At 40.0% G+C, this 12050-nt stretch overlaps 1 protein-coding gene across 1 annotated transcript in view; it reads right to left on the bottom strand.

Annotated features, from left to right (window-relative positions):
* Ghr (growth hormone receptor) overlaps positions 1–12050 on the bottom strand; it is a 258732-nt gene that overhangs the window by 27221 nt on the left and 219461 nt on the right. The window contains exon 6 of the mRNA XM_005369809.2: positions 308–437. Coding sequence (XP_005369866.1) covers positions 308–437 — 130 coding nt within the window. The remainder of the gene's footprint in view (positions 1–307; positions 438–12050) is intronic.

The following is a 12050-nucleotide window of genomic DNA, read 5'->3' as shown; positions in this document are numbered from 1 at the left end:
CTCATATACACAGACGTCTCTCATATACACTGATGTCCCTCATATACACAGACGCCCCTCATATACACAGACGTCCCTCATATACGTATGCAGTTTCTCTCACTTCATTTCCTTCGCTGAGTTAACACGCTGCAGAAGAGAGGTCCCTGAGATGTCCTCAGCTCCAGTATTGCTCAAGCCTTATTACACATGCGCACAGGCATGCCCACAACCTCTCACTCATAATCTGAATCACCCCACTCCTATGAGAATCCGATCCACACTGACAAAATAATGGAGAAAAGTCAGAAGGGCATGAAGCCTTCACCTTCTAGCATAGAACACCTGGACCGATCCCGGGGTCTTTAAGTCTTGATAGTTTCCTACTGTCCAGTAGCATGAAAATGTCTCCAGTTCAGGCGAACGGCACTTGGTGAATTGAGGCTGCCCAGGAGACCCTGTAGAATAAGGAGAAAAGCCATGCAGGGAATTAGGAGGGTCATGTCATGTTCCCATGAAACATACATATGAAGTGTATAAAGAAGGAACTGCGGGGATAAAGCCAGCCTATTCCCTATCTAGGAGGCGATGCTAACATTTGGGAAAGCTGTTTTCCTGGCTCATCATCTCTGCATCTATTGCTGGCTGCTGTCAGTCATCAATTCTGAAGTCAAACAGTTGGGCATTCATTTCCAGCATTCTTCCTTAGGGCCTGTTTAAGATAGCGCTCGAGAAAGGGATTTGGGGACAGTAGTTCATTTGGGAAGCATGCCTAGGACTAGAAGTCAGATAAAGAACAGAGAGGGGAAAGGTCCTAAGGAGTGAGTAAGCCTAAAGGTGGTATTTTCTTTGAAATTGTCCTTAAAAAGAATGTTGCAATAGCTAAAAGTTCAATCTTTGTCCCCAGATTAATTCCCACCTGTACAAAGGAAGATGTCTCACATTCTGAAGAAACTTTAGCATTAACACTATTGTACTCAAAGATCTTGAAATATCATACGCATTTCTTCTTTGGAGGTGTTGTGTGTGTGTGTGTGTATGCATGTATGTACACGTGTACATGTACATGTTCAGTAGCACCTGTGTGTGTGCATATGTATATACATGTATATGTGAACGCGTTCAGTTGCACGCGTGCGTGTGTGCATGCGTGTGTGCGTGTGTGTGTGTGTGTGTGTGTGTGTATGTGTGTGTAGGCCAAAGGTTGACATTTGATTTTCTCTCTGGCTATTATTTCATGTTTTAGACAGGGTCTCTCACTGAATTTGGAGTTTGCCTTTTAGGCAGACTGACTGGCCAGCAAGACCCAGGAATTCTCTTGTCTGCTTCCCTAGTACCAGGGTTAGAGATATGTACCACATGGCTGACTTTCATGTGGGTGTTGGGGATTCAAACTTGGTTTTTCATACCTCACACTTTAGCCACTTGGGCATCTTCTCAGGCCCCAAAGTCTTCATTTAAAAGTGAGGATTTCAAGATATAGACATGGGGGAGAGAGATGGATGTTCAATTGAAGCAGGGCAGGGGAAGCTAGTAGTAAGGATGGGTTGGGGAAGGATATCCCCAAGACACATTGTATATGCACATGGGATTTAAAGCAAAAGTAAAAAAAAAAAAAACACAAACAAAAGCTGAGGATTTCCATTTCTAGTTACAGCTTCATTTTAGTTGTTGTTACTCTTTACATAGTATTTTATATTATATCGCATTAGCATTTTTACATGCATATTTCATTCAGTACTGACTACAGATTGCCTTTTGTTTTCTGAAAAAAAAATTCAGGGGTAGGGGTGGAAATGACAAGTTTAGACATCTTCTCAATTCAGCTTTCCGAAATCAGTCACCTGGGAACCTCCAGTCTTCCACACTGGAACCAACAGAGATGGTTTTAAAATAGTTCTTTGCTTATTTCTAGAGACTTGAATTTCTTTTGGGGTACAATGTAGGGATCTATTTTTAAAACATTCCTTATGTAGGGCCTGGCAGTGGTGGTGCACACCTTTAATCCCAGCATTTGGGAGGCAGAGGCAGGCAGATCTCTGTGAGTTCGAGGCCAGCCTGGTCTACAAGAGCTAGTTCCGGGACAGCTTCAAAGCTACAGAGAAATCCTGTCTTGGTAAACAAAGAACAAACAAACAAACGTTCCTTATGTACTTGCAATGCGTATTCCAGTTTGAGAAGCACAACTGCAGATGAACTTATGTATGAGACCCGAAGATGGGGCTTTTTCCTAGTTGTGTTCATGGGCCTGTTCCAGCAGAGGTGAGCACCAGCTCCTGGTGGACACGCGAGGAGCCCCATTGAGGATGCCATTTTCATCTCAGAAACACTTCTTAGAACAACGCTTCATGAAAACGGGGCATAGGAAAACTATTTAAAATCTCCATGCAAAACTGTATATCTATATGATACTTGTGCTTAAATATCCAGAGAATACAATCACAATAAAAATCAAAACGTTATAGTGAGGTTTCTATTAAATTAATTCAGAAACTTCCAGGAGGGCTGTATTAATTTTTTTTATATTTGCATTGATATTGTTTTTAAAAAGTTGATAAAGTTTGCTCTTGTATCCAAGGCTCCAATGGTGGAAAAAGAATGCTGCTTGCATTGCGTCCCATCAACACTACCGGGATTGATTTGCAGGTCAGAAGGACTGCACAGTTTAAGTGAGCTTCTTCCACTGGCTCTCCCCTTGGAGGAAGATGATCTCCCAGACAGCCCACAGAGGGAGCACAGCAAGCAGCTGCTACATCGTAGGATTAATTTCCAGAGACGCTTTTCTGTGCTGGACTCATAACACAGCAAAAACAAATCCCAAAGGAAACTGTACATGTTTTCCCAAAGTCTGCTTGGGGGTTGGGGCTTAGGGAGAAGCGAAAAGAGGATCTAAAGTGAGAAGGGAAGAGAGTGGGGAAAGAAGTCTTAGAAGGGAAGGGTGGTTTTCTTCTGAGAAATAGAGACTCCCCAGCATACCATATCTTGAAAACCGTCTGTTTCCAACAGCCTAACGCTTGTCACAGGTACAAGATTGAGCTATCTTTCATGGGGCCGGGGGGGGGGGTAGCAACTTGAAGGGGAAGTCTTTCTCCTTGGCTACAGTAATTTCCACCAATAGATAACTTCCTTTTGATTTAGGGTGGCAGTAAACAAACAATAAGGGGAATAAGAAGGCAAAACAAGGCAAAAATAACACCGTGTGGGCTGCTCTCCCTAAACTGATTGTTAGGCCCTATTGTTGAAGATAACACATATCTCATTGAACATGGGGACATTGAGCCAGGGCCTAACTAGTTCTTTCACCCTACTGACCAGGTTGATGGTACTAGAAGGTACTCTGCACTCTACCAGAAGAGATCCAGCTGCAAATGCTTCAATCTACAATAGTGACTTACCTGCACAATACCTACATGACTTACACCATAATAATGGTACAAATATCGTGGAAGTAGCCAACTACTATGTGCTTAGATCCAAGGCCCACTCCATGAGATGGAACCCATGTTTTATACTGTATGGGTGGCATGAACGGTCAAGAACCTGAGAACAAAAGATTATAGACCTAGGAGAAAATTATATACTATTGCTCCACTAAAGGAGCATAGTTATAAAATAACTCCTAATGCTATTCTGCTATACCTGGAGATCAGCATCTCACTCAGCCATCATCAGAGAAGCTCCCCCCTCCCCCCTCAGCAGATAGGAACTAATACAGAAAAAGTGCAGAGTGGGAGACTTTGGAATATTCAGTTATAATATGGATACCTTCACTAAATCCTTACCCTCAGGGCTCAGAGAGCTATGCATAAGGGGAGGCAGAAAGGTTGTAAGAGCCTGAGGGGATGGAGGAAGCCAAGGAAACAGTGTCTTCCTCTCACCACAGGACTGACACACATATGAACTCAGAGGGATTAGGACAGCATGGGCAGGGCCTGCACAGGTCAAGGCCGGATGAGGTCCCAACGCTGAGAGGGAAAAGTGGATACAAGCTCCCAACAGTAACCAGGAAACGATCTCCAATTCACAACTGTTTGCAAGGGAAAACTGAGTACACAAACCATACTCAAAAGAAGCTCCCTGTCCAGCCCCAAACTAACTCAATGGCTTTTTGGGGATTTTTTTCATCTCATATTGCTTTGTTTGGGTATTTTCCTGCTTGTCAATCTTTTGCCTGTAAATTATGTTTCCAATGTTGTGGGTGTTTTTTTTTTTTTGAGCGGGGAGTGTATGTATGTGTTTCTCATGTTTTATTTTTTAAAATTTTGTTCTTGTTAATTTATTTTTTTATTTCCTGTTTGTTTCCTGAAGAGAGACAGAAAAGAGGCATGGAATTGGATGGTGGGGAGGATCTGGAAGGAGTTGAGGGAAGGGGAGACTGTGATCTGAATATATTGTATGAAAATGTTTTTATTGTCAATAAAAAGATAACATTCCTTAACATGATCAAGAAAAAAAATCACCAAATTAAACTTGTACAAAGACACACTTGAAAAAAATGGTTTTAGGGCTGGCTCTCAGTGATAGAGTCTTGACTAATATGTGTGAGGCCCTGAAATAGATTCTCAGCATCACAAAAAGAAAATACAAATAAATGACTTTGACATATGGCTTCCATCCTAAATGCTGAAAAAATTGAAAGACCAAATCAGTGTGTATGGTAATAAAGCAAGAAAAATTGAGGAAGGAAATACTCCAACCATAAAAACACACCAGACTAAATGACTTTGGGCGCGTTATGGTAGACTTGGGTTCTGAAAAGGATCCTGTATGTGCAGTCAGTCTGACTTCCTTCTCTCCAGAAGGAACGATTACTGTGGAATGTAAGCCAAATGAGGAAACACTGTCAGCTGAAATGGTCTCATATGTTGTGAGGCTTGCATAAGCACACAGGTCGAGGCCAAGTGTGGTGAGATTGTAATATTCCTTCTACAAGGGATAAACAAGAGATGGTGGTGCCAGCTGAGAGATCTTCCACTTCCTTATCTGTGCTTCCCAGGGTTTGGGTGATGATGAGCACACGTGTAGCAGTGATTTAGGAGCAGGTATGTATTTAGCCTTTCTATTTGGGTCAGGCAGCAGTGAAGAACAGAACATATGATTCTTAAAGATTTGATGAATAAATATTTGGCATCATAATACCATGATGATAGAAAGGAATGACTGCACTCAGTGTTGTTGCTTTACAAGGTCCTCATTTAGGTTAGTAGTGGGATGGAAAAGGGGAAGTGACAACATCATAGTCATTGAGTGTTCTTGAGGGTCATGTGACAGCTACTGTCTTGCACAAGAAGGTGCTCTTATTGTCACCATTTTGTAGATGTGGAAACTGAGGCACAGAGAAGTAAAAGAACAGTATAAAGGTCACCTTGCTATTGTACAGCCCTAATTGCCACCAAACAATTATGTCTCAAAGTCTTTATTCTCAATCAGTTCACCTATGGCTTTCAAAGTTTTAAGAAGTGATCCCTGGGAAGAAGATGTTTTTACATAACTTCCCCATATATACGATTTATGTATGTTTTCTATATGTACACGTACATAAAATGAAAATCTCACAACTATGATCCTCACTGTATTTAATAAATTTCTGACTGTATATAGTCATATAAATCCACATATATATACTATATACATATGTACAATGCTGCTTGCAACCTTGTAAGCTGATTTACTAATGGCTTACCACTTTCTGTTTAAGGAAGAGCTGCATATGAAAGTTTACCAAACTAATCATCCTTCTACAAAAGTTGAAAATTAATTTTGACTTCTAATTCTTTTAAAACAAGGCAAGAATGCTTCCTTTGCTGGCACATGACTTAGACCTATTTGTGAATTTTTTTCTAATTTGCATTAAGATCTAAGTTACCTTAAATAAAACTTTTCTGATGAAAAGTTTTGGGGTCTTTAGAATGACTGCATGGGGATCAGGAATCACCATGGTGAGCTATGCTGTGACTGCCCAGGACTGCTGGGGAGGCCAGCCTCCACTAGGTAGCTTCACTTTAGCTGGTGACACCCATGCTTTCACAGAAGCTCTGTAGAGGTCCCATACATTCCATTAGAATGGCATTATTTATTAAAAAATATGCAATTCTTTATCTTGGGGGTCCTCTTGACAACCAATGGAAACTACCAGAAAGCAACTCGCTGATGTTAGGTAGAGACTGGCAACTTCAGTTTTGATCCCAGACACACAGGTTCTATATTCACTACCACTTTATACAGTCTGTAAAATCTTAATCAGATTTATTTAAACCCTGTTAGTTAACTGAGGATATTGGTTAAAGGAGATTATCACAGGGTCATTGTGAAGATTAAGTGAGCTAATACATGCAAAGCTCTGAGAATAGTGCTTGATACAGAATAAGCATTCCATAAATGTTTGCTGTGACTGCAACTTTTATGTCAATTGTGATAATCACCTTATGAAGCATTGACTGTTGGTGTAGGAAATCATGGCCATTGTTAAGCCTGAAATTCATCCTGTTATCATGTCTATTTGTACTGTGAAACCATGTAATGAAGGTCCACGGGCACTAGGTGTGCCATGTGAGGGGATCTGGCATATGAAGTGTGTGTGGTATAGAGTTAGCTTTACCCTCACGGTTGGGAGATGGTTTTCTGTTATGCTCTCTATAGTCTCAACTTTTGAAGTCTGAGTTCTGGCTAACTGGGAAATGTTGCTATATTTTTACGATTTGCATTAAAACGAGGTTCCAAGCAAATGCTTTCTCTCTGTATTTCTGAGAATCCATTGAAAAAGAATGTATCAAATGTGTGAAGAAGCATATGAGGGAGAATTACCAGAAATTCATAGAGATGTTGTGGAACTGGCCTCGGGAATCTGAGCAGGAGCTTTATTGAGCTGTTGGCAATACTCATTTCAGGAAAACCAGGTGAGAAAGGAAGAGTGCAGAATTCAAATTGTGTGAGTCCAAGCTGTCTTACCAATCAGTAGGACAATCAAGTGGTCCAGCTCCTACCCAAAGCCAGTCTAGTCAGGATGGACTGGCTGGTTGAAATTCTGATTTAGTATTTTACTTTTTGAAAGAAAATGAAGCCTGAAATTCTTGCTCTGCCTGTGCTCAGTGCCAGGGACACTGGGTTTACTGAGCAGTAGGTGCCTGCTACCGAGCAGCTCTACGCTGTGCAGTTCCATCTACAGGGATGCGCTCCGTGTCCATCCTGCTGGAGACTCCTCACCCGAAGCTCTGCTTTTTCTGAAGTGTGCATGCCATTTCCCCAAATGACCTACTGTTTGGAGCTGGAGATATTCACTGATTTCTCTACGTAAGAGAGTTGAAGTTCTGTTTCAGTAAGTATTCTATCTTTGAGGAATATTGGTCGATTAAAATGCTGCAAATAAGTCTGCAAGTAAACTGCTCATAGATAATACGATGACAAGGAATGGATCTGAAAAGCTCTGGTAGACATTTTGGTTTTAAATCTATGGAGCTGCCAAATAATAATGAAACTACAGATGCTGAGATTGAAAGCATAGAGTAGGCTATTAGTAAAAAGGCTTTAAACCGTAATGGTACTGGTTAACAGTAAGTATGGCATTTTCTAGTAGAAAATACTGAATGTAAGTAATTCACACTTATACTAGATTTTCTTTGTGGTTTTCTTTATAAAATTGAGAAGATGCAGCTGTAAAATCTTAGGGATTTGTTTAGAATTGAAAAGCAGAGCCTAAAAAAATCTCTCCTTAACTTTAATTTTTTAAAAAATCATTATTTTTAAATTCAAATATAGTGAAATTTGAAAAGCAGATTTCTGGGTCACTAAAATGTTTGTAAAGTTGACATCCATTGAAGGCACCAGCTGAATTTCCATGGGCCTTGAATGCCAATCACTGAACTTGGTTGTATTTTAGGAAAGTTCTTCTATCGGGTCTGGGAGATAAAATGAACTGCACACAGGCTGCACTGACAGGTTTTTTCGGGACCACACTGGGAGACCAAGGGCTGTGCTGCTCACAGGAGTCATTCAGTTTTCCGTAACTTGATTTTGGTTTCACAGAATTCTTTCATTGTTTAGTTCTTTTAGTAATTGCAGCCAAAGTCAGTTTACTCTAATTTTCAGCACTCAGGCGGAATCACCTCTTGACTTTTCTTCTCCATGGCATTTGTCTGATTTATTTAGTCATGGCTTTCATATTATTACATTTAATCATCGTGGACAGAGTTTAAAGTTTCCAAGTATTTTTTTTTTGTTCTAGATTTCAGGTTTTTAACCTATCAATTCTGTGAAAAGGACTGTGTGTTAGTCATCTTTCTGTTTCTACGGTAAAATACCCAAGATAAAAATTGCAAAGAGGAAAAATTATTTTGGCTTAACCTTTTGGAAGTCAAACCATGACTAATTGGGCCCATTCCCTTGTGTCTGTGGAGAGGTGGCGTATTAGGGGCTGAAGGGCATATGTGGCAAAGCAAATCTGCTCACCTCATTGCTAAGAAGCAAAGGAAAGAGAGAGGTAATGGGCCAAAGTCTCTGTTCTTTAATGACAAGCTCCTGGTGACCTAAAGATCTCCCACCATGCCCCATATTTTTTTCTTTTTATTCATTCTTTGTGGATTTCACTTCATGTACCCCAAACCCACTCATCTCCCCATCCCTTTGTATCTTCCCTCTGCCCTTGCAACCTTCCCCCTCAAAATAATATAAAATAATATAAATATATAAAAACCTCATTATGGGAGCTGTACTGTGTCACAGCGAGTCACACAGTATATCCTCTAGCCCATACATCTTTTTTTTAAAATTTATTTATTTATTGAGGATTTCTGCCTCCTCCCCGCCACCACCTCCCATTTCCCTCCCCCTCCCCTGATTAAGTCCCTCTCCCTCATCAGCTTGAAGAGCCATCAGCTAGCCCATACATCTTTACTTACAAGTCTTCATTACAATGAGCCATTGGTCTGGCTCAAGGCTTCTGGCTTCTGCCACACTATCAATACCTCAGTGGGCAGGCCCAACTTCTTAAAGATCCTATGACCTCCCTATGTGAATAAAGCCTCTAACACATGAGATTTTGAGGGATATTAAAGATTCCCAACTAGCACACTTCTTGGTTGAGAAGGTGAGGGCATTATTTCCTTGGTATTCTTTTTTTTTTTCTGTCAGAGAGGGGATCTATCAAGGTATATACAGCATCCCAAAATACTAATCATTGGGAAGATGAAAATAAAAACATACTTTAAACACACATAACTTATGGCCTTGCAGAAGAACATACTGAGAAAATACTAGAATTACTATACTTTTATTATTTTTTAAAAAATGTATTTTAAAATGAAGTCAGCTTATGTGTCTATTAACTGACGGATGGATAATGATAATCTGGTCTGTATACACCATGGAAACTTATTCAGCTGTAAAGAAAAATCAGAGCATGAAATTTTCAGGTACGTGCTTGGCGCTGGGAAAAGATGAGTGAGGTGATCCAGACACAGAAAGACAAACGCTGCATGTTCTCGATCATATGGTGTGCTGGCTTTGATGCTTAGATTTATGTGTTTAATTTGGAGAACCTGTAGAAACCAAGAAACAAGAAAGGAACCATCGGGCGAGGCATGCTTAAGGGAAGATGGATAGTAGAACATAAGTTATGTGAAAGAAGAGAGGGTTAGCAGGGATGAGGTAGTGGGATGGGAGAGATGATGGGGAAAAGGCAAATGTGAGAAAGGCAACTATAAGGAAGAATAGTGTTGATAGGGTTGGACGATAGGAGAGAATGGGCGGAGGGGAGAGAGTAACTAGATAGCATTATATACATGTGTTGCTGGCTAGTTTTATGTCAATTTGACACAAGCTAGAGTTATCTGAAAGGGGGAACTTAATTTAAAAATGCCTGCATAAAACCAGGCTGCAAGGCATTTTCTTAATTAGTGACTTATGGGGGAGGGCCCAGATCATGTGAATGGGGCCATCCCTGGGATGGTGGTCCTGGTTTCTATATGACAGCAGGCTGAGCAAGCCAGTAAGCAGCATTCCTTTACGGCCACTGCATCAGTTCCTGCCTCCACGTTTCCTGCCCTGTTTGATATCCAGTCAGGAGTTCCTTTGACAGAAGTATTTGCCAGTTGAACCTTCCCTTTCCTAGCTGCTTTGATCATGATGTTTCAGCACAGCAATAGTAACACCAACTAACACAACATTAATGAAATTGCTGAAGAATAAATCTAATAAAAACAAATAAAAAGAAAGAAAAAATATATTGCCTAGCATGCTTTTTCTCAAAGACAATTGCAAAACAATTAGCACTGACTTCTGATAAATTTATTTTCTAGTAGATTAGGGCAAAGCTTATACTAGCAAATATAAGAAATGATTACTATCTAAAGTAAGAGGCTATAGGCTAATTGGAGACTTCTGGCAGAGATGTGAAGTAGCATAGCCACTGTGGAAAACCAGTTTGATGATTTTTCAAAAAACTAAATACAAGGTTGGGCACAGTGGTCCATACTTGTAATCCCAACACTTGAGAGTCTGAAGTAGGGCTGTGAGTTTGAGGTCAGTTGTCACCACATAATGAGAAACTGTCTTAAAGCTACATACAGGCTTACTGTATGACCCAACAATACTGCTGCTTCTAGGGATATTATGTCCAAAAGAATGAAAACATAGTCATACAAAAATATGTATGTCATACAAAATACAAAAATACATACAAAATAAGTATGCCCATAGGAGAATGACATAAAATGGCCTCACGAGTAGGAACAATCCAAATGTTTATCAACTGGTGAATGAAAAAAGAATACATGGTAAGATACATATATAATATTACTTAATAATATAAAGGAATAAAGTAACAATATGTAGCAAAACTAGATGGAGCCTGAAAACGTTTTGTTTTGTGAGAGCAGCCTGGCACAAAGCATTGCCTGCTATAGTGTCCATATAAAGCATTAAGGATAGTCAGATTCATAGACAAAAATGTTAATGGTTACCAAAGAGTGAGGCAAATGGGGAACTGGGATTGACTGCTAACAGGGTACAGGATTGTTTGATGAAGAATTGGAAATATTCTAGAATTAGAGCGGGACAATGGTTAGACAAAGTTCAGAATGAATGAAAATCTATTTCCCTTAACAAAATACCTATGTAAAAATAGATAAGGTAAGAAGTTATAAAGTTCACTAATTATGAAGTAACTTAAATTTTCTTCTTATCTTTTGATGTTATTAAATTGGGTCTCCATTGTCCTGGGAACAGAATTTTGTAATTCACTATACTAAAAGCACTGCTAGAACCTTGGCCATATGAAAAGTTCCTTAGTGGGGTTGTCTGGTCCCTTTAGATTAAAATCCCCAGTGAAAAATCCACAGACGGAAATAATACGTTTGAATTTATTGGAGAAGTAAGCAAATATTGATGCTCAAGTTTCATCCTTTAAAATTCCATTTCAGTTGGTAATTTATGGGTCAACAATTTGTCTGGGCACTGGAGTTTCCAATGTTCCCCAGTGGCTTTCATAGGTGGCATCTGATGGTTAATTTAGGAACAACTAGGTTGTATCACCATTGCCTTTCTGAGCATTAGAAGGTATTCTAGTTGTTACCACTGGAGTCTCATGCCTGGACTTCACATGTCAAGTTCTTAACCAGGAATGATGGGAGAAAGAAGTGTGGGAATTATCACAGTGCAAGCTTGGAAGTGTGGCAGTGCCTTTGCCAACATTAGGCTGATGTCACCGAAATCTTGGAATCTCAAGTCCAAGGGAGCCTTATTGCCAGAGGAAAGCAGTGGGCAAATTAGTCACCACTCCTTGTCGTTTTGTTAAGGACCTCAATTCTGAATGACAATGATCCACCCTTTGAGGTAACCTCATTTCTAAGGCTTAAAGTTCCAAATGTGAGAAGCACACTTTTTTTTTTCTCATCTGTATTTACCTTTTAAAGCAGAATGTGATTGGGCACTGTATTTCCACTCACAAGCCTTGCTCAGTTACAAGACCTAGGGAAGCTTAGGATTTTGTTCTTGGTACAAGCCACATGGGGAATTCCTGTTGTTTTAGCTTGTGTACTTACTTCTAAGACTAGTACATGCAGAACTATAGGGGATGA

Source organism: Microtus ochrogaster, unplaced genomic scaffold (genome assembly GCF_000317375.1).
Source record: "Microtus ochrogaster isolate Prairie Vole_2 unplaced genomic scaffold, MicOch1.0 UNK61, whole genome shotgun sequence".
Lineage (NCBI taxonomy): Eukaryota > Metazoa > Chordata > Mammalia > Rodentia > Cricetidae > Microtus > Microtus ochrogaster.
The sequence above is the reverse complement of the archived record's forward strand: the minus strand, read 5'-3'. Positions and strand labels throughout refer to the sequence as shown.